This window comes from Erythrolamprus reginae, chromosome 9, assembly GCF_031021105.1.
Source record: "Erythrolamprus reginae isolate rEryReg1 chromosome 9, rEryReg1.hap1, whole genome shotgun sequence".
Taxonomy (NCBI): Eukaryota; Metazoa; Chordata; class Lepidosauria; order Squamata; family Dipsadidae; genus Erythrolamprus; species Erythrolamprus reginae.
The window spans coordinates 23,769,575-23,795,940 of record NC_091958.1 but is presented as its reverse complement, the minus strand read 5'-3'; the positions used below and the strand labels follow the sequence as shown (position 1 = coordinate 23,795,940).

General features: G+C 42.3%; 1 protein-coding gene across 1 annotated transcript; it reads left to right on the top strand.

Moving 5' to 3' along the window:
- Nucleotides 1-831: 831 nt before the first annotated feature.
- Nucleotides 832-25,419, top strand: LOC139171951 (cytochrome P450 2J5-like). Its single transcript, XM_070760492.1, has 9 exons — nt 832-1,019; nt 2,649-2,811; nt 11,910-12,062; nt 14,369-14,529; nt 15,145-15,318; nt 20,444-20,582; nt 20,796-20,983; nt 21,671-21,812; nt 23,545-25,419. The coding sequence occupies exons 1-9, from the start codon at nt 861-863 to the stop codon at nt 23,733-23,735; spliced, it is 1,470 nt and encodes a 489-aa protein (XP_070616593.1). The 5' UTR covers nt 832-860; the 3' UTR covers nt 23,736-25,419.
- Nucleotides 25,420-26,366: the final 947 nt, after the last annotated feature.

Below are 26,366 nucleotides of genomic sequence, written 5' to 3'. Positions count from 1 at the left end.
ATAGATAAATAGATAAATAGATAAATAGATAAATAGATAAATAGATAAATAGATAGATAGATAGATAAATAGATAAATAAATAGATAAATAGATAAATAATAAATGAAATGAAATGAAATAATGAAATGAAATGAAATGAAATGAAATAAAATATTTTTACAATCTGACCAATCAGGTGTTTACAGTGGGGATGTCCCTCTGACCTTCCTGCCAATCAGCTTAAAGCTCTCTTGGGAGAATTGGCACTAGACTTATGGTTGGGGGTCACCACAACATGAGGAACTGTATTAAGGGGTCACGGCATTAGAAAGGTTGAGAACCACTGCCCTAGAGGCTCTTTGAAAGCCAAAAACACCCTCCCAGAGCCGCTGTGTGAACCAAAAATCAGTGGCTGGCACACACAGGCACGTTGGAGCTGAGCTAGGGCAACCACTCGCGTGCCAGCAGATATGGCTCTGCATGCCACCTGTGGCACCCGTGCCATAGGTTCGCCATCACTGCCCTACACGATTTCAGACAAATGGTTGTCCAATTTCTTCTTAAAAACTTCCAGTGTTGGAGCGATCAGGACTTCTGGTGGCAAGTCGTTCCATGGATTAATTGTTCTAGCTGTCAGGAAATTTTTCCTTAGTTCTAAATTACTTCTCTCCTTATTTAGTTTCCATTAATTGCTTCTTGTTCTACCCTGCAGTGCACGAAAAGCAACAAATGGAATGTGAAAAACAACAAAGCCCTGGTCCCAGCTGCAACTTTGAATGTGCAATGATCCAATCTTTCCTCCAGCCTCGAGGGAATAAACATCCCTTTGGCTTTTTGCCAGCAGAGAAATACAGCGGCAGAGAACGGAGGGAGGGAGACTATGGCTGTTTTTAGCTGGCTGATCGTTCTTTCTCTCTTGTTCTTCTGGTTTTGGAAAAACAAGCGTCCCAAAGGTTTTCCTCCTGGGCCCTGGAGGCTGCCCCTGCTTGGGAATCTGCTTCAGTTCGATATGAGGGACCCTCTGAAGGGCTTTGATCGGGTAAGATTGCTTTTATATTAAACGTAGAGGAGGCGATTTGCAGAAAAGAAAGTGGTTTAGCTGCCTGTGAAATGTTTGTGCGGGTGCTTGAAAATGCAGCCTGCAGCCGATTGAGGAGAAATGGGGAGAATGTTATGCAGATGATTCAATTCAATTCAATTCAATTTATTAGATTTGTGTGCCACCCCTCTCCGAAGACTCGGGGCGGCTCACATGATGAAATTCCAGCTACGTAAGCAGTATTGTCCTTTGGACAATAAAAGTATTTTAGTATGATCCTTAATTGCTTTTAAGATAGGAAAGAATTAAATAGTATGTTTTTATATCCATAAACGCTTTAATCATTTTAATCACTATCTAGAACTGAACGTTTAGAGCAATGAAAGAAAATTGAGCTACTTGCCTAATCTGTTATCATACTGAACTTTGTGAGTTCAGTACAAAACCTTAAAATGTTACTGTGCTTCTCAACAAATAATGCTGTCTATTGTTTGTCCTTTTGGTGGCTATTCAAATAAGGTAGCTTAATCAACTGAAAAAGAGTCCAAGCACCTACTTGAAAACTTATCTTGGTTGGTAAGTCACTCCCACCCAGCCCACATGATCTTTAAGCCACCCCTGGTCACATGATTGTCAAGCCACTCCCACCTAGTCCCATGGCTGGCAAGCAGCTCCTACTCAGTCACAGTGACCATCAAGCCACACCCACAAAATAAGCCACGCCCACAGTGTGGCACTAAAAATTTTGCCAGCCCATCACTGTACGTAAGCATTTAATGTTATGTTTTAATCTGTTGCAAGTCACTGGTGAGCCACAGATATCTGACATAAGGCAAGTGTGTATGGCATATTCATATCAGAGTGCCTTATGTCAAAAAGCCAACAATATGTCATCACTTTTTGCCCATCATAGTAAGAGAACTTGCTCTGCGAAACCAGACACTATTTGAAAATTCAAGTCACTAAGCCTAAAAACCAAATCAATTGTAGTTATCGTTAGATTTGTTCTAAAAGCTGTAATGTAAATATCAGTAGATTACTTTAAACTTTAATTACAACCGTGTGCTTCTAAATATTACATTCAGAACAGAGATGGAAAAACAAAACTGATTAAAAGCAGCTTTATTTATTTTTATTTCTACAAATTTTTACACATCTTTGGTGGCTAGTTAAACTTCACCATATTCCTTAATAAATTGATTGATTGATTCCTATGTAAAAAAAGAAAAGAAATTCCAGCTATGTAAGGATATACATCAGGCCAGAAATGCTCCTGGTTCGCTCGTGCCTGTCGGTCATCGAAGAGTAGGTCGCGAAGGGATTATAAACAAATCCTTTTCCCTCTACAATATGGTACAACATTCCTACTAAGTAGGCCAGTGAATGTTCTGCATACAATATGCTTACAAGTTGAGTAGAGATGGAGTAACAGCCGGTCACTTTGAAGAATGCAGCTTGATGAAGCTACAGGTACTTGTTCAACTTGGTGATGCAATGTCATATCCTTGCAGTAATAATAATTAATAATAATTTATTAGACTTGTATGCCGCCCCTCTCCGGAGACTCTGAGTAATTGGCGCTCAGTGATTTCCTAGTAACTCTTTGCTCATCTTGTTGTTTCATTTCAGTTTGCAAAAAAATATGGTCCTGTCTATTCTCTTTATGTGGGAAGCAAACCTGTAGTTTTAACACATGGATTTCCTTCAGCCAAAGAGGTCTTCGTGATAAAAGGCCCAGAATTTGCTGGGAGATCAGACTTTTACCTGATGGATATTATCACTAAGAAAAAAGGTAACGGTGTAATTTTCAATTACCTCTCCAAGTTCTTGGTTTTGTTCTTGTTGTATCCGAAATGGCTACCTTGTAACTCCTGTAAATAGTTTGTTCCTCTTTCCAGCGCTGTCTGAGCCGAAGCAGGAAGTCGCTCCTGATTGGCTCAGACGCGGGCGGCTCTAGCTTTGGCGGGAACCGCAAATGTATAAAAGGAGCGGTTTCTCCAGGCAGAGTCAGTCGGTACTCGCTGAATTGTCACTTGCCTTGCTGAGCTGTCACTTATTCTCTGAGCTGAATAAAAGTACCGATTGCTCAAAACCCTGCCTCCGGGTCTACTTCACTGGCGACGAACGGACGGAAGAACATCGCGTGCAAAATGAACAAAGTCCAGATCGGCCAGGCTCCGGAACTCTTCAATCCCGAGAAAACGACCTGGGACGAATACATGACCACCTTCGAGATCTTCCTCGAGGCGGCGGGAATACAGGACGCCGAAGCCGATCGCAGACGGGCTATTTTCCTTAATTACTGCGGCGCAGAAATCCGTGGACTTGCCCAGACTCTCACCGAACCGGAGCAAGCAAGAACCGTAGCGTGGGACGTCCTACAGGAAAAGCTAGTGAACCATTTCAAGCCGACCAAACCGGCCATGGTTTTTCGGCATCAATTTTCCATGATGGCTCAGAAGGAAACCGAGTCGATCAACCAGTTTACAACGCGGCTTCGAACGGTACTTGCCCAATGCAAGTTTAAAGACCCGTAAGCTCGCCTCACCGACGCCTTGGTTTTCGGCATGAAAAGCAGCACAGTGAGAAATAAACTCCTCACCGAAGAAGAGCCGTCTCTACAAACCGTGATTAAACTAGCGCAAACCGCAGAAGCAGCCGACGCAGCGGCTAGAGAATTGAAAGAGCACGGAAGGCGAGAACTCATTGCCAAAATTGACTCCGCATCTTCCAGCGCCGTGGAATCAGACGACCTCAACCAACCAACTCACAGCGGGGACAACTGCCTCCTGGTGCAAGACCAGCCAAGACACCTTAGAGCTACTCACCCAGCCCCCTGCGCGGGCTGCCGGGGAAATCACCAGCGCCATCGATGCCCTTTCCGAGACGCTACATGCCGCCGCTGCAACCGTAGAGGCCACATCGCCATCGCTTGCAGAGCAACAACACCGGAAGAAACTTTCGCCACGCCACAATACCAGCGACCACAAAACCAGACCCCCCAATCGCGAGAAAGGACACCGTTCCGCAACTCGGGTCAACGGAACTACTCAACCGCTAACCGCAACTACTATAGAGGTAACTCTCAATTTTCCGTGAATAACACGGCAACCAAAAAGGGGGCTAAAATTGTTATCTCATTGTTACTAAATAACCAGCCTTGCTCAATGGAGCTGGATACGGGCTCTAGATATACCATCATGCCCTGGGAAAAATTTAAACTGTATATGCCTAATGTGTCTAAGGCTGACCTAAATCAAACCTCTTTGGTGATCAGAGACTTCCAAGGGGGGATAATCTCGGTCCTGGGAACAGCAAATGTACCTATTGCATTCAAGAATGTTAAATGTACCCTTCCAATGCTTATTGTAACGGGGGCCAAGCACTCTCTTCTGGGGTTAGCGTGGATGGAACCGTTGGGGATCGAGATTTCGGGTGTGTATAATGTAAACTGTGATAATATGCCTAACTTTGTTAAAGAGTTCCCTGAAGTGTTCAGCCCCACCTTGGGATTGTATAAGGGGCCCCCTATATCATTCTCTATTGACCCCAAGGTCCCACCGATCAGACTAAAACCTCGCAGGGTCCCCCTTCCGCTTCTCCCCAAACTAGACATACAGCTGGATAAACTCATTAGCCAAGGTATTTTGGTCCCTGTGGAACAGGGGCCATGGGAAACTCCCATAGTTACACCTCTGAAGCCAGATGGTTCTTTAAGAGTTTGCGCTGATTACAAATCGACCCTGAATAAGGCACTCCAACAACACCCCTACCCCATCCCGGTTGTGCAACAACTGCTACACTCCCTGGGGGAGGGGAAAAGGTTCGCAAAGATCGACCTGGCGCAAGCTTACCAGCAACTTCCGGTCGATGAACAAACAGCAAACGCTCAGACAATTGTAACGCACAGGGGGGCTTTCAAATGCACGAGGTTACAGTTTGGGGTAAGCATAGCCCCAGGAATATTCCAGAGCATTATGGAACGCCTATTGTCAGGGGTAAATGGGGCCATTCCATACTTTGATGACATCTTAATTGCAGGGGAAAACCAGGAACAAGTAAACAAAAGAATAAGGGAAGTGCTTAAGAGATTACAGGACAAAGGGTTAAGAATCAAGCCTGATAAATGTGTCTGGGGAACCAACAGTATAGAATTCCTTGGTTATAAAATAGATAAAGAAGGCATCCACCCCACAACAGAAAAGCTGAAAGCAATTAAAGAAGCCCCTGAACCACGAGATAAGAATGAGCTACAGGCATTTTTGGGCCTCCTTAATTTTTATTCCGTTTTTTTAAAGCAGAAGGCAACAGTAGCAGAGCCTCTCCATCGTTTACTCCAGAAGGAAGCCCGCTGGACATGGGGGAAAACTGAACGTGAAGCTTTCTCTCAAATAAAGGATTTATTAACTTCGAAAAGTGTAGTAGTCCAATATAGTGCTTCACTACCCATTAGGCTCACGTGCGACGCTTCGCCGTACGGCATAGGAGGAGTCCTAGCTCACGTTCTACCTAATAAGACAGAGGCCCCAATAGCATTTTTCTCAAGAACCATGACCAGCACAGAGAGGAATTATAGCCAGTTAGACAAGGAGGCCCTAGCATTAGTGGCAGGGGTAAAGAAGTTCCACAATTATATTTTTGGAAGAAGTTTTGAACTGGTCACTGACCACAAGCCCCTACTAGGTCTGCTAGCCCCCAACAAACCCACTCCACCTTTTATGTCTCCAAGACTAATCAGATGGGCTCTTTTCCTCTCAGGCTACCAATATGAGCTCACCCACAAAGGGGGAAAGGAAATCAATCACGCAGATGGCCTCAGCAGGTGCCCCATAGCAGACTTAGTGGAAGACCCTGTTCCTTCCACAGATGTGTTAATGATAGAACTCGAGGATAACCCTCTAACCACAGCCAAAGAGGTAGCTGCACACACGCAGCAAGATCAAATCCTTAAACAAGTGGTGAACTGTGTTCTAAAGGGATGGCAAGATGATGTTGTGAAACCTGAATTGTGTGATTTTAAAAACAAAAGGCTTGAGTTATCGTATGTTAAAGGTTGCCTGTTGTGGGGAGATAGAGTGATCATCCCTAAAAACCTAAGGGAAAAGGTACTCAAAATGTTACATGTGGGTCATCCTGGGATTGTCAGGATGAAGAGCCTGGCAAGGGGGCATCTATGGTGGCCAGGGCTGGATGCTGATATTGAAAATTGGGTTTCAAAGTGTGACCCGTGCCAAGAGTCACGGCCTAGTCCCCCCAAAACAACCCCGGCTGAGTGGGAACAGCCTGCTGGTCCTTGGTCTAGAATCCACATTGATTTTGCTGGCCCAGTGGGGTCCCAATATTTTTTAATAGTAGTTGATGCTTTCTCCAAATGGGTGGAAATAATAGCAATGAACAACATAACCACAAGTGCCACCATTAAGGTATTGAGTAGACTGTTTGCATCCCATGGTTGCCCAGATATCTTAGTGTCTGACAATGGGCCACAGCTAACAGCCAGGCAATTCGAATTGTTCCTAGATGGCCTAGGAGTCAGACATGCCCTCATCTCGCCTTACTCGCCCTGGGCTAATGGATTGGCAGAACGTTACGTGCGGGTGGCAAAGGAGGCGTTGCGCAGGTCAGGCCCTGGGGATGTGCAACAAAACTTGGACCAATTCTTACTCACCCAACACATTACCCCTAACTCGCACACACATGTAAGCCCTGCAGAGTTATTGATGGGAAGAAAATTGAGGTCACCTCTAGACAGGTTAAACCCAAGGTTCTGTGTTAATAATAACCAAATGTGTGTAAAACCTGAAAGAGAAATGTATTTGGGACAAAATGTATATGTAAAAAGTTTTGATGGAAATGTAAACTGGATGAAGGGAATTGTTGTTAAGCAAAATGCACCAAAAACTTATATTGTAAAACTAGAGGATGGTCGTTTGTGGAAACGACACATAGACCACATTCGGAAGCGAACAGAAAATCAATTGCCACAAACCGCTGACATGGACTCTCCCCCTTCAACAGACTTTAGTACATTGCCCGAGTTGAGAAACACGCAAAGAGACTTATCGGGCCAGGGGGAACCATCCAGCGACGCCGAGCCATCCTCGTCCTCCGAAGCCTTCGTGGGGCCCGCCAGGCCAAGTCCGCCGCGCCGGGAGAACAGCGGCGAGCCATCCTCCACAGTCAGTGTTGAAGGAGAAATTGAACTGCGCAGGTCAGCGCGAGCTCCTCGGAGGCCCCACCGATTGGACGACTTTGTCACATGGCTTTCTTGATGGATGTGTCCAACTATGAGGGGAGGGGTGTTGTATCCGAAATGGCTACCTTGTAACTCCTGTAAATAGTTTGTTCCTCTTTCCAGCGCTGTCTGAGCCGAAGCAGGAAGTCGCTCCTGATTGGCTCAGACGCGGTCGGCTCTAGCTTTGGCGGGAACCGCAAATGTATAAAAGGAGCGGTTTCTCCAGGCAGAGTCAGTCGGTACTCGCTGAATTGTCACTTGCCTTGCTGAGCTGTCACTTATTCTCTGAGCTGAATAAAAGTACCGATTGCTCAAAACCCTGCCTCCGGGTCTACTTCAGTTCTCAAATGTGCCCCTCTACTTTTCTCCTCTGACTGCCAACATGACTTACTTTCAAGTAAGAGGAGAAGTGATCAGTGGACATTTTAGAATAGGTTCATCAGAAGGAAGTTTCAAACTGGATGTTTGTTTGCTAACTTATCATTACAGGGAGTCCCTGATTTACAACTGTTTGTTTAGTGACCAATGGCACTGAAAAATTAAGGTTGGTTTTTCACACTTAACTATCATTGCTGCATCCCCATGGTCTTGTGATCAACATTGGGTTGCTTGGCAACTGACTAATATTTAATTTGATTTGATTTGATTTAATTTATTAGATTTCTATGGTGCAGTGTCTTAGGGACGTGTGATCTGTCAGAAATAAGTTCATTTCTGAAGATAATATCACAATGCAAGTAAATGGTTTGTAACCATAGGAGAGGCTGATGTAAGCCATAATCAGCATGTAATCATGGGTTTGCTAATTGTGCTGCAATCTGATTGGCTGTAACCTATATAAGGAGGAACACCCTTGCATGGGTATGGTTTGCTACAGAGTGCTTTGTTACAGACAATGGTTTGATACAGAGTAGTATGGTATAGAGTGGTTTGTAGTTTAGTGCTTAGTGCTTAGTGGTTGCAGCGGTGGATTTAATAAGAGTTATATACTAGTTGTTGTGGTTAGCTCTGGCCCAGCTCCTGCAACAACAACTGAGAGATTATTATCAAAGAAAATGAGGCCACCTGTGGTTGGGTGGGGCTGTGGTAATTAGTGAGGCTGCTATAAAGAGCAGCCTGTGGGGTTTGGCCATTGTGGAGGATTATCTGTGTTTCGTGCCTGCTTTACTGACTTTGATTTTCCCCCCGCTTTGAAACTAAACCAGGGCAAAGTGTGTTTCACTTTGTGAAAGAAGAAGGACTGTGAATTGCCTCACAGCTGCAAGCTAAGTATCACAGAACTGATAAGGGACGTGTACAAATTATCAGTTTGTTTGGAGACCAGTGCTCTTTGCTATCCCAAAAGAGGGCTTGGTTTAAGTGAATTTTCATTATAAAGAACATTGTTTTGAATTTTCAAACGTGTGTGTGTCTGAAATTTGTATCTGTGAATTTTTGGGAGGAGTCTACCAGAGAGCCCGACAGAACAACTAGTATTGTGATGTCATTCAAAGAGACAAGAGGCAAGAATGCATGTTGTTGGGGAAGGCACATATTATCCTGGACAAAACCTTGCACCCCTTTTTATTATCATCTATTAGCCATCAAGTTACATCTCATTGGGTATTAGAGAATATAGAATCTTACTGGCTAGTTCAATGCATGGATGGTCTCATGATTGCCTCATAGGTGATTCATGTTATTCATTGCCTACGTGCAGCCTTTGGGGTAACTCTTCTATCCAGGGTTGATCAAGGAGGAAGTCTTGTCTTTTTAGAAAAGGTGGTGTTGTGGATTGTCACGTCTGGTGCCTACAGAATATCACATCCTTGTCTTATCATGGTTTGCCAGCGATAGACTTGACAGTATTCTGTCTCCACATATTGTATGATAGTTTATTTAGAGAAGCAGTTTCATAAGGAGAAAGTAAAATATATTTTTACAAGAAAGCCTGCTGCTGTGTTTCATTGAACACCTCAATTAGGTATATGTGGTTAACCGTGGCTACTTGGTGGGTTAACGTCCGTGTGCGCAAAACTCTCTCTGGCCAACAGGTTATTGGCCAAGTAGCTATGCCCAACATTGTAGCACCTTGTAGCACCCACCCCTCTCCTAGAAGAATGAAATATTCTAGGCAGAGATGGCAGATGCCCGGACGGGGTGGTGGTGGACGCCATCTGGGTAGTGGAAATGGAGCTGGCCAGTGGCCAGGCGCATACACCCGGCGTGAGATTTGTTTCCTGCACATGCTAGGATGCGCGCGGCTGCAAGATTTCGGTGTTTTCTCGCCATTCTTTTGCTTTCCCCATGTTCCCAGTGTTTCTCCTCACTTGCAACTGAACCCAGATGGATATTTCTTCCCACAACTTTTTGCCACCTTCTGAGAAGCAAAGCCAACGGGGAAGCCACATTTGCTCGACAGCTGCATGGTTCACCTACAGCTGCTCTGATTCTCTTGGCCAGGAAGGTTGCAAAACGGAGCCAAACTCACTTACCCACTGTCTCACTTGGGCTCAGATGTGGCTGCAAGTCAAGGACTACCTGTGTCAATCTTTTTTTTTTTGTAATTTATTGTTTTCTCCATAATTTTCATATACTTTTCAATGCATATACCTTGGAATATGTCAATAAAATACACAATCATACATTTTTATCAATCATTCTTAAAGCAATATCCTATTTTGCACCTATTTTATATTACTGTTCATTACTTTGTTGTTTTTCATTTCTTTACACTCCCCTCCCTCTTTCTCCATCTATTTATTTATGTATTTATGTATTTATGTATTTATGTATTTATGTATTTATGTATTTATGTATTTATGTATTTATGTATTTATGTATTTATGTATTTATGTATTTATTTATTTATTTATTTATTTATTTATTTATTCATTCATTCATTCATTCATTCATTCATTCATTCATTTGTCCAATACACAAATGCATAGGAAGAAAAATAGACATGTGGTAATATAAATGAGGGTGAAAGTGAACTTAGAGGAGAGGATATATGAAAGGAAGAGAATATATAAGATAGGTGAAAGAAAGGAAAGACAATTGGACAGGGGACGAAAGGCAGACCAGTGCACTTATGTACGCCCCTCTTCCCTCTACCTTCTTACTCCTTCTTTCCCCCTTCCCTCCACCCCTTCTCTTCTCCCTTCACCTTTCTACTTCCTCTTTCTCCTTCTTTCCCTTTCCCTGAGTGATTCTTATCCTAGTTCATCTCTTGTTTAACAGACTGACAACTTGTTCCCATACACACTAAAACTGTCAGTGTCTCTTCTAAATTTGTTATTTTGAATCATTTCTATACATACAATTCTTTATTTTAGGCGTATGCTATACAGCTCAAAAAAAATAAAGGGAACACTCAAAGAACACACCCTAGATCTGAATGAATGAAATATTCTCATTGAATACTTTGTTCTGTACAAAGTTGAATGTGTGAACACCCGCATGCGAAATTGAATGTCAATCAGTGTTGCTTCCTAAGTGGACAATTTGATTTCACAGAAGTTTGATTTACTTGGAGTTATATTGTTTAAGTTTAAGTTTAAGTTTAATCAGATTTGTATGCCGCCCCTCTCCGCAGACTCGGGGCGGCTCACAGCAACAGCAACACAATGTACAACAAATCCAATATTTAAATTAATTTTAAAAACCCCACAAGTTAAAACCAATCATACACACTAGGGTACCATACATAAATTTTATAAGCCTAGGGAGAAGGAACATGTCAATTCCCCCATGCCTGACAACAGAGGTGGGTTTTAAGGAGCTTACGAAAGGCTAGGAGGGTGGGGGCAACTCTGATATCTGGGGGGAGTTGGTTCCAAAGGGTCGGGGCCGCCACAGAGAAGGCTCTTCCCCTAGGCCCCGCCAACCGACATTGTTTAGTTGACGGGACCCGGAGAAGGCCAACTCTGTGGGACCTAACTGGTCGCTGGGATTCGTGCGGCAGAAGGCAGTCCCGGAGATATTCTGGTCCAGTGCCATGAAGGGCTTTATAGGTCATAACCTGTTGTGTAAGTGCTCCCTTTATTTATTTTTTTGAGCAGTGTATTTACCTAATGCTCAACAGAGCCGGGGTGGCGCAGCAGGTAGAGTGCTGTACTGCAGGCCACTGAAGCTGACTGTAGATCTGCAGGTCAGCGGTTCAGATCTCATCACCAGCTCAAGGTTGACTCAGCCTTCCATCCTTCCGAGGTGGGTAAAATGAGGACCCGGATTGTGGGGGCAATATGCTGACTCTGTTAAAAAGTGCTATTGCTAACATGTTGTAAGCCGCCCTGAGTCTAGGGAGAAGGGCGGCATAAAAATCAAATAAATAAATAAATCTAATTTTGTCATCTTGGTCTACCACCATTCACTCACCATTTTCTTCTTTTATAGTCATTCTAATTTAACATCTATGTATATTCATTTTCTATCCAATCATAAAATTTCACCCATACTTTATAATATTCTGTGTCTTCTTTGTCTTTAATTTTTATTGTCGGTCTATTCATCTCTGCACAGTCCAAAACTTGCATAATGTTTTCTCCTTCTGAAGGAATTTTTGTTGCCTTCCATTTTTGTGCAAATGCCAAGTCTAGGTGCTGTAATCACACGAACAATTAAATGTGTATCTTCCTTGTTAAATTTACCTGTATCAATCTTTGACTTGACAGGCATCATCGCACAGCCTTATGGTGACGTGTGGAAGGAGCAAAGAAGGTTCTCGCTGATGCTTTTCAGAAACTTCGGCGTGGGAAAAAATCGGATGGAGGAAAGGATCCTGGAGGAGGCATCTTATTTGAGCCAGGCTTTTACCGAGAAGATGAGTAAGCTCTCCTGGGAGAGGATGGTTGGGAATTTATTTTATTTTATTTATTTATTTCGTCCAATACACTATGAGGGTTTTAGTGGGTATATATCTATATACACATAGTAAAATACATGATGAAGGTTATAGAGGAGATACTCATAGTAAAATATATCTAAGAAATAATAGAAAAGAAGATATAGTAATAGAACATATCAATGAAAGAATAGAAGAAGAGATATAGGAATAGAAGAAAGGTATAGGAGATATAGGAGAGCAATAGGACAAGGGACGGAAGGCACTCTAGTGCACTTGTACTGTTTCTTTGGGCTGCTCCCTTTTCCGTAGAACATAGTTGACCTCAAAGTTTATTTATTTTATTTATTTATTATTTGGATTTGTATGCCGCCCCTCTCCGAAGACTCGGGGCGGCTCACAACAAGTGAAAAACAATCCAATACAATCCAATTAATTAAAATATTATAAGTTTAAGAAAATCCCCTATACTAACATACACACATACAGGCATACCATATATAACTTCAACGTGCCCAGGGGGAGATGTTTAGTTTCCCCATGCCTGACGGCAAAGGTGGGTTTTGAGGAGTTTACGGAAGGCAGGAAGAGTAGGGGCAGTTCTGATCTCCGGGGGGAGTTGGTTCCAGAGGGCCGGTGCCGCCACAGAGAAGGCTCTCCCCCTGGGGCCCGCCAACCGGCATTGTTTAGTTGACGGGACCCGGAGGAGGCCCACTCTGTGGGACCGAATCGGTCGCTGGGATTCATGCGGCAGAAGGCGGTCTCGGAGATATTCTGGTCCAGTGCCATGAAGGGCTTTAAAGGTCATAACCAACACTTTGAATTGTGACCGGAAACTGATCGGCAGCCAATGCAGACTGCGGAGTGATGGTGAAACATGGGCATACCTGGGTAAGCCCATGACTGCTCTCGCAGCTGCATTCTGCACGATCTGAAGTTTCCGAACACTTTTCAAAGGTAGCCCCAGGATTGGTGCATGGACGCAAAAGGAGAGAAGACAAGGACAGACAAAGCTTGAACAGCATTCTTCAACATGAAAAAAAGTCTTCTGTAGTCGTGACATAAGCCTAAAACGGAATAGAGCAGTGATGTCGAACCCATGGCATATGTGCTGGAAGTGGCACGCAGAGCCAACTCCTCAGTCATGCCAGCCATCGCCCGTTGCTCTTCTGGGTTCCGGTGTGCATGAGCACCAAAAACAGGAATATCAGTTCCTTGGCACAGATGCGCATGCTGGGAAGCTGATGTTCTGGTTTCCAGCGCATGCATGTGCATTGGCCAACTCATCTTTGTGTGCACATGCATTCCAGAAACCAGAAGACCAGCATGTATGCACACACCAGAAACCAGAAGCTTAGCCTCCAGGAGTGCATATGCGCACCAGGGAACTGCTCTTCCTGTTTCTGGCGCTCCCTTCCCCCTGCACGGACTCCCATTTTGGCACTCGGTGCTGGAAAGGTTTGCCAACACTGGAGTAGAGAGTTGGTCTCTAACAGAGAACCACTTGAAGTGATGGTCAACCCTTTTTTTGCTCGGGTGCCAAAAGGGTGTCCGCACATGCCCACACCTATAATGCAATGTCCTCCCTCCGCACATGTGCACACAACCCTCCCCCTATGCTGCCCCCTTGTGCATGCGGAGGCTTTCTTGAAGCCCGGTGATGGAGAAAAACAGACCCAATAGGCATATTCATTTCCGAACTATCGGTAGGCCAGTTGGGTCCATTTTTCACCATCCAGAGCCTCCAGAAGCTTTCCTGAAGCCTGGAGAGAGCAAAAGAGCTGGGGTGGCGCAGCAGGTAGAGTGCGGTACTGCAGGCCACTGAAGCTGACTGTAGATCTGTAGGTCAGCGGTTCAGATCCCATCACCGGCTCAAGGTTAACTCAGCCTTCCATCCTGGGTAAAATGAGGATGCGGATTGTGGGGGCAATGTGCTGGCTCTGTTAAAAAAAGTGCTATTGCTAACATGTTGTAAGCCGCCCTGAGTCTAAGGAGAAGGGCGGCATAAAAATCAAATAGACAAATAAAATATATAAATAAAAACGGCCTCCCTCCCACCCTTCAAAAGGCTGAAAATCAGCTGGCTGGTGTGTACATACGCGCTGGAGCTGACATAGGGCAACACCTTGCATTCCCTCAGATATGGCATGCGTGCCATAGTTTCGCCATCATGGAACTAGAAGCTTTTTAAATGTGGATTTACAACTGTCCTAAGTTCTCATGTGGTCTCTTGCAAACATTAATCGCCCATCCCTGATCTAGAGCGATCTCTTTCATTTTATTCTGCAGGGCTGCCCTTTGACCCTTATGAGTTCATCGACAGTGCGGTCGCCAACATACTTTCCACCGTAATATTTGGGAAACGTTTCGAATATGACAGCCATTTCCTGAAAAGCCTGCTGGACCTGATCCATCAAAACGTCAGACTGCCAGCAGGACCTTGGGCCTTGGTCAGTGCTGGACAGCCGCCGATGCGCTTAGGTGTTCTGTCCCGATAGGAAGTTCCGGGATGTATGTATAGCTGCATGCCCCCAGTGCGCCCAGTGCATGCAAACACAGCAAGAGAAATCTTGTGTGAGGATGCTTGTGCGAATGAGATGTTGGCGATTTTTGCTGGATTTTTTTGCTTCTGCGCATGCTTCATACTTATCTGCCCAACTGCTGGCAGCCGGTGACCAGCAGAAGTAGCCTGCAACACTGCGCTCTAACCACTACACCACCCAGGCTCTATCCAATGTAGTGGCTCTGAATTGGGTATAATAAATTTCAGTGTATCTAAACCAGTGTTTCCCAACCTTGGCAACTTGAAGATATTTGGACTTCAACTCCCAGAATTCCCCAGCCAGCATCTTCTGGCTGGGGAATTCTGGGAGTTGAAGTCCAAATAGCTTCAAGTTGCCAAGGTTGGGAAACACTGATCTAAACATTGGACTCCCTATCAAAATTGTGGGAGATATTTCTACGAAGCCTTTAGAGATTTTCTTTTCTCTTCCAATATATCCTGCAAAGAAGACTCCGACATGATCCAATTAAGCAATTTTGCCTTTTCTTCTGTTTGTTGGCAGCTTTTCAATGCTGTGCCCTTGGTGCGAAGGCTTCCCCTGCCCCATCAGAAGATACTAACAAATGCTCGTAAAATGTTTGCTTTGATTGAAAAGGAAATGGAGGAACACAAGGCAACCTTGATTCCTGGAGAACCTCGGGATTTCGTTGATGCATATTTAGAAGAAATTCAGAAGGTAGATTTCTTAGTCTTGTTTTTGATTTGTGTTTGTACATACATACATACATACATACACATACATACAATATGTACGTATTGTTACAATACAATATATATTATATATACGCATTTCTGACATTAATACCCTCGAGATATTTCACCAGATACTTCACCAGAAGAGCCCTGCACTCCTCTACCCAAAACAGAACACCCTATGAAACTAGACTTACAATCCTGGGTCTAGAAAGCTTAGAACTATGATGCCGCAAACATGATCTAAGTATTGCCCACAAGATCATATGCTGCAACGTCCTGCCTGTCAATGACTACTTCAGCTTCAACCACAACAACACAAGAGCACACAACAGACTTGTGTGTGCTCCAAACTTGACTGTAAAAAATACGACTTTAGTAATCGAGTTGTCGAAGCGTGGAACTCACTACCGGATTCTTTAGTATCATCCCCTAACCCCCAACACTTTACCCTTAGACTATCCATGGTTGACCTCACCAGATTCCTAAGAGGTCAGTAAGGGGCGTATATAAGTGCACCAGAGTGCCTACTGTCCCCTGTCCTATAGTCTCTCCTATATCTCCTATATCTTGTCTTCTATCCCTATATCTTTTCTGCTATTCTCTCATAGTTATATTTTATTTCTATATTTTCTCTTCTATTATTTCTGTAATACATAATATATTTTCTTCCCACATCTTTTTCTCTGACATAACAAGTTGTACAAATTCAAAAATTCTTTGACATATGGCTGTAATTTAGCCTGGTATTTAAAAAATCACAAACTTCTTGGGTGTGTGTATGTTTCTGTTTAAAAAAATTCAGTGTGACTCTTTTGGAATTTATGCAGTGTATGTATTTTCCTTCCAGGGGGAAGGAAATATGATTAAAATATTTGGGTCCTGCTATGGGCCTTTGCTTAGCTTGTTCTGTAAATGTAGCAAAGTGAACATTCTCTATTAAAATCAAATCCTTTGAATCTGAATTCCAGACAATACACAGGTATAAATATTATGCTATAAATATTATAAACGAACAGCTATAAACCTACCGAAAGGAACTCAAAGCCAGAAGTCCAAATTGGTTCTTCTGCAATATGTGAACCTATTCACTAATATTTTCAAGACTTTTCTATCTATCTTGCAGTATCTCTCTTGTGTTGGTGGCCCCTGAATGAAATAAAATCAGTTTAATTGAGCCATAAAGCCAGATATGACAAAATATCTAATAGAATAGAATAGAATAGAATAGAATTTTATTGGCCAAGTGTGATTGGACACACAAGGAATTTGTCCTGGTGCATATGCTCTCAGCGTACATAAAATAAAATATACATTTGTCAAGAATCATGTGGTACAACACTTAATGATTGTCATAGGGGTCAAATAAGCAATGAAGAAGCAATATTAATAAAAATCTTAGGATATAAGCAACAAGTTACAGTCATACAGTCAACATGGGAGGAAATGGGTGAAAGGAATGATGAGAAAAACTAGTAGAATAGAAGTGCAGATTTAGTAGAAAGTCTGACAGTGTTGAGGGAATTATTTGTTTAGTAGAGTGATGGCGTTCGGAAAAAAACTGTTCTTGTGTCTAGTTGTCTTGGTGTGCAGTGCTCTGTAGCGACGTTTTGAGGGTAGGAGTTGAAACAATTTGTGTCCAGGATGTGAGGGGTCAGTAAATATTTTCCCCGCCCTCTTTTTGACTCGTGCAGTATACAGGTCCTCAATGGAAGGCAGGTTGGCAGCAATTGTTTTTTCTGCAGTTCTGATTATCCTCTGAAGTCTGTGTCGGTCCTGTTGGGTTGCAGCACCAAACCAGACAGTTATAGAGGTGCAGATGACAGACTCAATGATTCCTCTGTAGAACTGTATCAGCAGCTCCTTGGGCAGTTTGAGCTTCCTGAGCTGGCGCAGAAAGAACATTCTTTGTTGTGCTTTTTTGATGATGTTTTTGATGTTAGGTGACCATTTTAGATCTTGAGATATGATAGAACCTAGAAATTTGAAGGTCTCTACTGTTGATACTGTGTTGTCTAGTATTGTGAGAGGTGGAAGGGTGGAAGGGTTTCTCTTAAAGTCTACCACCATTTCTACGGTTTTGAGTGTATTCAGTTCTAGATTGTTCTGGTCACACCATAAGGATAGTTGTTCAACTTCCCGTCTGTATGCGGATTCATCATTGTCTCGAATGAGTCCGATCACTGTTGTATCATCTGCAAACTTCAGTAGTTTAACGGATCGTTTGAGATGCAGTCATTAGTGTATAGAGAGAAGAGAAGTGGTGAGAGTACACAGCCTTGGGGGGCACCTGTGCTAATTGTACATGTATCTGATGTGATTTTTCCTAGCTTCACCTGCTGCTTCCTGTCTGTTAGGAAACTTGTGATCCACTTACAAGTGTGTTCAGGTACTGCTAGCTGATTTAGTTTGGTTAAGAGAATGTCTGGTATGATCGTATTGAATGCTGAACTGAAGTCCACAAAGAGGACCCTAGCGTAGGTCATTGGAGATTCAAGATGTTGAAGGATGTAGTGTAGAGCCATATTAACAGCATCATCTGTTGATCTATTTGCTCGGTATGCAAATTGCAGGGGGTCTAACAGTGGATCCGTGATGGTTTTCAAGTGAAACATCACTAACCTTTCAAAGGTTTTAATAACTACAGATGTTAGAGCAACTGGTCTGTAGTCATTCAGTTCCTTGATGGAGGGCTTCTTTGGCACTGGGATGATAGTTGAGCGTTTGAAGCAGGAAGGAACATAGCACAACTCTAGTGATTTGTTGAAGATTTGGGTAAAGATGGGGGCCAATTGGTCAGCACAGACTTTCAAGCAAGAAGGAGTTATCTTGTCTGGGCCTGGTGCTTTTCCAGGTTTCTGTCTGAGAAATAGATCTTTCACTTCCTTTTTTGTGATCACTAGGGGTTGTAAACCCAATGGGATGGGTTCAGTTGTAGAAGATTTAGCTGTTGTTGGGGTGTCTGGGATGGAGGTTGTGCAGATAAGTGGTTGAGGTTTCTTTTCAAACCTGCAGTAGAACACATTCAGGTCATCTGCCAATTGCTGATCTCCTTCAGCTTGGGAAGGTGGTTTGCTGTAACAGGTGATGTTTTTGAGAGTTTTCCACATGTTTGCTGGTTCATTTGTTGAGAATTGATTCTTTAGCTTTTCAGAGTAGTTCCTTTTTGCTGCTCTGATCTCCCTTGTTAATATATTTCTGGCCTGATTGTACAGCATTCTATCACCTTTTCTGTAGGCTTCCTCTTTGGAATGACATAACTGCTTGAGTTTGGCTGTGAACCAAGGTTTATTATTACTGTATATTTGCAAGTTCCTGGTTGGTACACAAAGGTCTTCACAGAAGCTGACATATGATGTTACAATATCTGTGAGTTCATCTAGATCTGCAGAGGTGTCTTTAAAAATATTCCAGTCTGTGCAGTCAAAGCAAGCCTGTAGCTTTAACTTTGCTTCCTCAGTCCAAGTCCTTACTGATTTAATTATTGGTTTTGTGGCTTTAAATCTTTGTTTGTAAGCAGGTACAAGGTGAATCATGCAATGATCAGAATGGCCCACAGCTACTCTTGGTAAAGCCCTGTAAGCATTTTTTACAGTTGTGTAACAATGGTCTAAGATATTATTGCCTCTGGTGGGACAATTTACATGTTGAAAGTATTTTGGTAGCTCATCTCTTAAGTTTGCCTTGTTAAAATCTCCCAAAATAATGGCCAGTGAATCAGGGTATTTGGCTTCAGCCTCCATAATCTGATCAGCTAGGGTTTTAGTGCCTTTTGTACAGATGCTTGGGGAGGGATGTAAATTGTGGAAATTAAGAAGGAATGAATCTCACGAGGAGAATAAAAGGGTTTGCAATTAATAATTAAAGACTCCAAGTTTTCATCACACAATGTTTGTATAACGGTGATGTCTTGAGACCAGCTGTTGTTGATATATATACATAAGCCTCCTCCTTCCCCTCCCCCTGATAATTCTGCATTCCGATCAGCCCGAAAAATTTGAAAGCCCTGTAAATGCATATTGAAGATTGTTACATGCATTACCCATTGATCAACTGTCTATCTATATATCTATCATCTATCGTCTATCATCTATCCATCCATATCCATCTATCATCCATCTATCAATCACCTATATGTAGAACTTATTAAATTCATAGCTTTTTGGAGTGAGAGGGGGGATTTATATGGATGGGAAAGATAAAGAGAGATGATGGATGTATGGATGCATCCATCCATTATCTCTCTTTATTTCTCCCATCCATATAAATCCCCCCTCTTACTCCCAAAAACTATGAATTTAATAAGTTCTACATATAAATAAGAACTAGTAGAATATAATTGAAAATATTGTTAAAAAAAGGAATAAGTATCCAAACTTAGCTAATAGTGCAATATATTGTATAGATAGTAAGTAGCACAAAACTACTATCTATATAAGGGTGGCATACAAATTTAATAAATAATAATAATAATAATAACAACAACAACAACAACAACAACAACCTGGGAGGAGTTTTTGGGTCCTTGTCTGAAAGAAGCAACAGTAAGCAGAAACCCCACTCCCTGCCTGGAAATTTCTTCAAAATCATTTCAATGAAAATCTGTCTAGAGTCCTTGCAGAGCAGAGTTCCTTACCCTTCACAAGTCTGAGACAAATAGACTTCAACTCCCTGAACTCCCCAGTCAGGAAGCTGTGGTGACACTTCTTTTTCATCATGAAATTCCTGAACTGTTTTTGCCCTGATGAATTGATGGAGAAACGTGGACATTTGAAGATTTGATGCTATTTTGCTTGCTTGCTTACTCCTCCTCCTCCTGCTTCCTTTTCCTTTTTAGTGATACTTTTCAGAATAAAGTCTTCCTTCTTACTTTCCTTTCTTTTCTTTTCCCCTCCCCTGTCTTCTCCTCTCCTTTCCTTTCCTTTCTTTTCCCCTTCCTTCCCTCCCTTCCCGTCTTCTCCTCTCCCCTCTCCTCTCATTTCCTTTCCTCCTCTCCCTTCCCTCTCCCCTCCTCTCCTCTCCTCTCCTCTCCCCTTCCCTTCTTCCTTTCCCTTGAATACATAGGTGGTAAAAATCCTGTTTCCATTCTTTGTTTTAACTATCAAAAGCCAGAGAGGAAAGGTTCAAGTTTTGAAGAAGAGCAACTACGAGTCTTATTGTTTGACCTTCTCATTGCTGGAACAGAGACAACATCTGTAACGCTACAGTGGGCAGTCCTCTATTTGGTGGCCTTTCCAGAGATCCAAGGTACAGAATTGGGAAACGGTGCCTTTTAGTAGAAATAGTAATATTTATAATGAAATTGGGAAATAAAATTAGATAAAATGGGAAAGAAGGAAGTTAGTATTGTGGCAGGAAATTCAGTCCTCTGTATACAGTACATGTTCAGGCAGCAAATTGATGTCTACCTAAAGTCAATGAAATGCTTTCCAGAAGGTAACTGTGCTGCTTGTTCCCCAGAGAAGTGCTGGAAGGAAATAGACACAGTTCTGGGAAACAAGGCAAAAGTGGACTGTGAGGATCGTGTGAGGTTGCCCTACACAAATGCTGTCATTCATGAAATCCAACGCCTGTCAAGTACAGTTCCGCTTGGAGTAGCTCGTAAAAGCATTAAGGATGTGCAACTTTTTGGATACAAAATTCCTAAGGTAAAGGTGGAAACCTTTGAGTGGGAACAGTGTGGTGCTGGTGTTGGAAATGGTGTAGTGTTCTCCGGGCAAATCTGTAGTTGTCTGATGGGAGAGATTGATGTCTGTCTGTCTGCCTGCCTTCCCCTCCCCCTGTGTGTGTTGGTGTGTCTATATCTCTATAAAGTGTATTTATCTATTTATCACTATCATTTGTCTTATTTATCACTATAACATCTGTCTATAACATCTCTAGTTCTATCTACTCTATATCTGTCTTTATCATCTCTATAACATTACCTATCTGTATGTCTGTCTGTCAGTCAGTCAGTCAGTCGGTCAGTCAGTCTCTCTCCCTCCTCCTCCCTCCCCTCACTCTCTCAGAGTAAGAAATTGAGGGACATCCTGATATTTGATGTGGAAAGAAGACACTTCAATGAAGACTTTTCAACAAGACCAGTTTCTGACATCTGAGCCATTCTTAGTTAGGATTGGTGGGGAGTAGCTCGTGGTGACAACATCTGCTGCCTTGCTCCCTCCCTCCTCTTTTCCAAATACTCAGTTTAGCAATGTTCAGATCTCCCCCTTGTTCCTTCTCACCCTCATCTGCTGTCCTTCAACCACACCTCCAATGGGCTCATTTGTCCAGAACCATGTCCAACAACAAGAGTTTTCTTCAAGGTGACCTGTTTGTTTTGACTTCTGCAGGACACCATGGTTTTGGTCAATATCCAGTCTGCCCATCATGATGAATCCCAGTGGAAGTTCCCCAACGAGTTCAACCCCTCCAACTTCCTGAATGAAGAGGGAGACTTTGTGAAGCCGGAAGCCTTCTTGCCATTTTCAGCAGGTGAATTATTCTCTCTCTAGTTCTCCATCTCTCGCTACCTGATTTGATCTCTCCCACCCCCCTCTCTCACACACATATACTTGTTCTGATGCAGGTGTACTTATGCGCCCCAGGTAGATTTTGCTTCTGCGCATGACACAAGTATGTGCCCACAGCAAAGGCAAACCTGCGTACGCAATTCTATTTCACTACCAATTCACTGCCCTTATCCATACTGGTAGTAACCCAATACTGGTTATGTATCTGAACTCTTGGATCAGGATCAAGGGTGGGTTCCACTTACCTTCACCACCGGTTTACATCATGAGATTTCACACATATGCGCTCCCTCGTGCATTTTTGCTTCTGCGCATGCTCAGAAGCAGGATTCAGCCCGAAACACAGTTGAGGAGCTGATCAGCTGTGCTTTGGGCGAAGAAATAAAGATCAGTATGAACCTGGGGGAGGGCGTGTAAGCTCTTTTTCAAATGGAGAAACCATCTGAAGAAGGGGGAAATTGCCAAAAATTCCAAACAAAAGATGGCAGAACCCATGGACCAGCATCGACCAAACTGGATCTGTGACACCCATCGTCACATCACCAGCGGGTCGCTAACGGTTTGGGTGATCTGGTCCAAACTGGGAGGAACCTACCCCTGGCCAGAATCAGGAATGATGAAAACAGGAACTGAAGGGAGAGAGGAAAGAGTGAAGAGAGAGGAGAGATTTTGGAAGTTGAGTCTTTTATCTCTGCTGAATTTATTTCTGGGACATTTGCAATTTGGCCCAATATATCATGCACACTTCGTTCAGTCAGTCAACCATTCCATTCTCCCCCAACCCCATGACTGAATTCACAACATTCAAGTCAAAGTCAAAGACCTCTTTAGTTTCTTGAGTAAAAATAGGCCCATTTTCCCCAAAAACAGGATGTGTGGGGAGTGGGTTTTGGAGGCCCAAAGTGGCTGTATTCCGTGCATAAAACACACTGACATTTCTACCCTCTTTTAGGGGAGGAGGAAAGTCTGTCTTATATTCCAAAAAGTATGGTAAGCGATAGCATGAGTTTAACGATTAGACTAGATTTTCAGGCCTTTTTTATAATAATAATAACAACAACAACAACAACAACAACAACAACAATAATAATTTATTGGCTTTGTATGCCGCCCCTCTTTGAAGACTTAAAAAGCTTCATTAAATGTGATCATAATCACTGAGCATTTCAATTCAGGAACTGTCATGAGACTTTGGATCATACTGTAGAGCAGTGTTTCCCAACCTTGGCAACTTGAAGATATTTGGACTTCCCTGCTGGCTGGGGAATTCTGGGAGTTGAAGTCCAAATATCTTCAAGTTGCCAAGGTTAGGAAACACTGCTGTAGAGAACTGAACAAGTCTAGGAATTGCAACAGGTTGCTAAAGAGCTGGGGTGGCGCAGCAGGTAGAGTGCTGTACTGCAGGCCACTGAAGCTGACTGTAGATCTGAAGGTCAGCAGTTCAAATCTCATCACCGGCTCAAGGTTGACTCAGCCTTCCATCCTTCCGAGGTGGGTCAAATGAGGATCTGGATTGTGGGGGCAATAGGCTTGTTCTGTTAAAAAGTGCTATTGCTAACATGTTGTAAGCCGCCCTGAGTCTAAGGAGAGGGGCGGCATAAAAATCGAATAAATAAATTAAATAAATAAATAAACAGGTGTCTGACTCCTAAGCTGTCTGGATTCCCTCTCTTTCTTTCATTTTATCTTTCCAGGACCAAGAATCTGCTTGGGGGAAATCCTGGCACGGATGGAGCTCTTCCTCCTCTTCAGCAGTATTGTCAGGAACTTTCAGCTATTGTGGCCAGATAAATCCCAAGCTCCCGATTTCACCCCATACTTTGCAGTTACACAATCCCCATCCTGCTTTAAGGTGTTGCTGAAATGTCGCCAGCCAACTGGGTAGAACAAAGTGAGGATCTTGCAAGGCAGCTGATTCAAGACCATCCCATTCTCTCCAACAGCCGAAGGTCTTCTCTACTTCAAATTCACCAGAAGATAGTGGTTTTTTTTAAAAAAAACATATATAAAAGGCTATCTTATGTCACATTTCCAGTGGACGATCAGTCTTGTTTATGATGGAGATTAAATTCACTCTCCAGGCCTCTTTTCTCTTCCTTCAAGGTTGAAGAAAGGAAGAATGGAGAAGAGCAGAATCCATAGTTTGTTTATGAAATGTCACTTCCTGGCAAAAGAACCTGGGTTCCTTACAGAGTGGGAATGTTATGGAGGAAGGATGACAAAGGGATTTTTGGCTTATGGGGAGTGGCAGTGTTCAGTCTCTTTCATTAAACTAGCCAGGCCCAGTTCCAGCAACTGTTCTTCATATGTTGTAGCTTCCAGTTCCCTAATCATCTTTGTTGCTCCTCTCTGCACTCTTTCTAGAGTCTCAACATACTTTTTGCATTGTGGTGACCAAAAATGAATGCAGTATTCCAAGTGTGGCCTTACCAAGGCCTTATAAAGTGGTATTAACACTTCACATGATCTTGATTCTATCCCTCTGTTGATGTAGTCTAGAACTGTGTGGGCTTTTTTGGGAGCTGCTGCACACTTCTGGTTCATATTTAAATGGTTGCCCACTAGGATCCCCTCACAGTTACTACTGTTGAGTAAGGTACTACATAAATTATATCTGTGCATTTTTTTTCTTCTTGCCTAAATGTAGAACCTTACTTTTTTCACCATTGAATTTCATTTTGTTAGCGGCCATTGTTCAAGTTTGTCAAGATCCTTTGTATCGTGAGCCTATCTTCTGGAGTTGGCTATTCCTGCCAGTTTGGTGTCATCTGCAAATTTGATGAGTTCCCCATTTAACACCCCTCCTCCAAGTCATTGATTGAGATGTTGAATAGTATGGGGTCTAAAACAGAGCTTTATGGTAGTCCATTGCATACTTCCCTCCATGTAGGCGCAGTTCCATTGAGCACTACACGTTGAGTGCGCTTGGTCAGCCAGTTTCAACTCCATCTGGTAGTGTTGCTACATTTTTCTATTTTATCTAATAGTAGGTTATGGTCTACTTTATCAAATGCCTTACATTATAGTAGATAATTGCATATAATTAAGTAGGGTATAAAGTTTTAATATAAGGCTGGTGGTGGAATGTTATAACATTTTTAGAATTACTATTTTGCATTTAATTGTATCAATATTATTAGTTACGTATAATTAATTATTATATAAAGTTTTTATATAAGACTGGTAAAGTATGATACATATTATAAAATTTGAAAACTGAAGTCTGAGGATGAATTTATTATTGGAAAGTTATACAATTTGTATAATTATTATTTCCAAAGGTTTTTGTATAAGATTATGTAATCCATAAATTTGATGTCATGTTGAAGAGATTGTTGATGATTAGTGGGTTATAGTATATTGGGAAGTTGGTAATGTTACCAGCCAATGGATGGATGTACAGCAGCAAGATTAGAATATGTTTAAATATTGAGGATGAACTAATATTAGAAAAATTGGGTAATAAGGGAGATTTGAAATTAGAAATTTAGGGCATTTAGAAATGACAGAATAAAATAAAATGAATCATAAAAATAAAGTATGAGTAAATGAGTAAAGATAAAAATTGAGGAAAGGGTTGAGTATGGCTTAAAATTAAAAATATAAACAGGATGGACTTGAAGGATAAATAAGAAAAGAGTTACAAGAGACAATATGTATGAAAGATAAGCTATAGCAATTAATTTGGAAGAAAACAGAAAATTAAAGATGGTAGACCCAAGCAACAAAAATACGTGGCAAGGATGTAGCATTAGAATAACATATCCAAAGTTGCAAAAAACTGATAAAGAAATAGAGACGAGTATACATATATTTCAAGCTGTTTAGCTCTCATCAGCTAGCCATGATAAGAAAGAAAGAAAGGAGAGAGGAAGAGGGAAGTAGGAAAGAGGGAGAGAGAGAAAGAGAGAGAAAGAAGGTAGAGGGAGGAGAGGAGTTAGAGGGAGGGGAGTAGTATGAAATATAGATAGAAGATAAAAGTACAAAAGGTGCAATGTTATGATATTTATTTATGGCATATTGGACAGAAATGTATGTTTTGATATGATTTACAGTATATGTATGTATCTATTTAAAGTTGGTGAATTTTTAAAAAAATAAAAATGGATCAAACTGCTGACAGTGGGCATAATTCATCTGCAATACTGCATTCTAACAAATGCACCACCACAGTTCAGGTACCAGTACGCAGCGAGTTAAGATTTTGCGGATTTTGCTTACAAATGAGGTGAGAAAACCTATTTGTGCAACCAGGTTCTGCACCTCTTGTGGATGCTGTTGGTAGGGAAAGGACCCTACTTCAATGGGAGAGATGGTCGGGGCTACGGATGCCTTTCTTTCTTTGTTTGGGTTTCCCCACCCCTTTTGTTTGTTTTTTGTTTGCTTAATTGCAGGGCTGTCTTCTCCAGATTCATATGATGAAATGTTTTCTGATGTTTTAGATAACTACGCAGAACTTTACTTTGTCAGCTTGTTTTTTTCCCCTCAGGCTCTTTAATGTTAATTTCCTCCTTGC

Excerpts from the sequence above, each read along its gene's own strand:
- LOC139171951 (XM_070760492.1), top strand. The coding sequence starts at position 861 with ATGGCTGTTTTTAGCTGGCTGATCGTTCTTTCTCTCTTGTTCTTCTGG. Across the intron at positions 12,063-14,368 it reads GGCTTTTACCGAGAAGATGA|GGCTGCCCTTTGACCCTTAT; the intron begins GTAAGCTCTCCT and ends TTTATTCTGCAG. Across the intron at positions 14,530-15,144 it reads CAGCAGGACCTTGGGCCTTG|CTTTTCAATGCTGTGCCCTT; the intron begins GTCAGTGCTGGA and ends GTTTGTTGGCAG.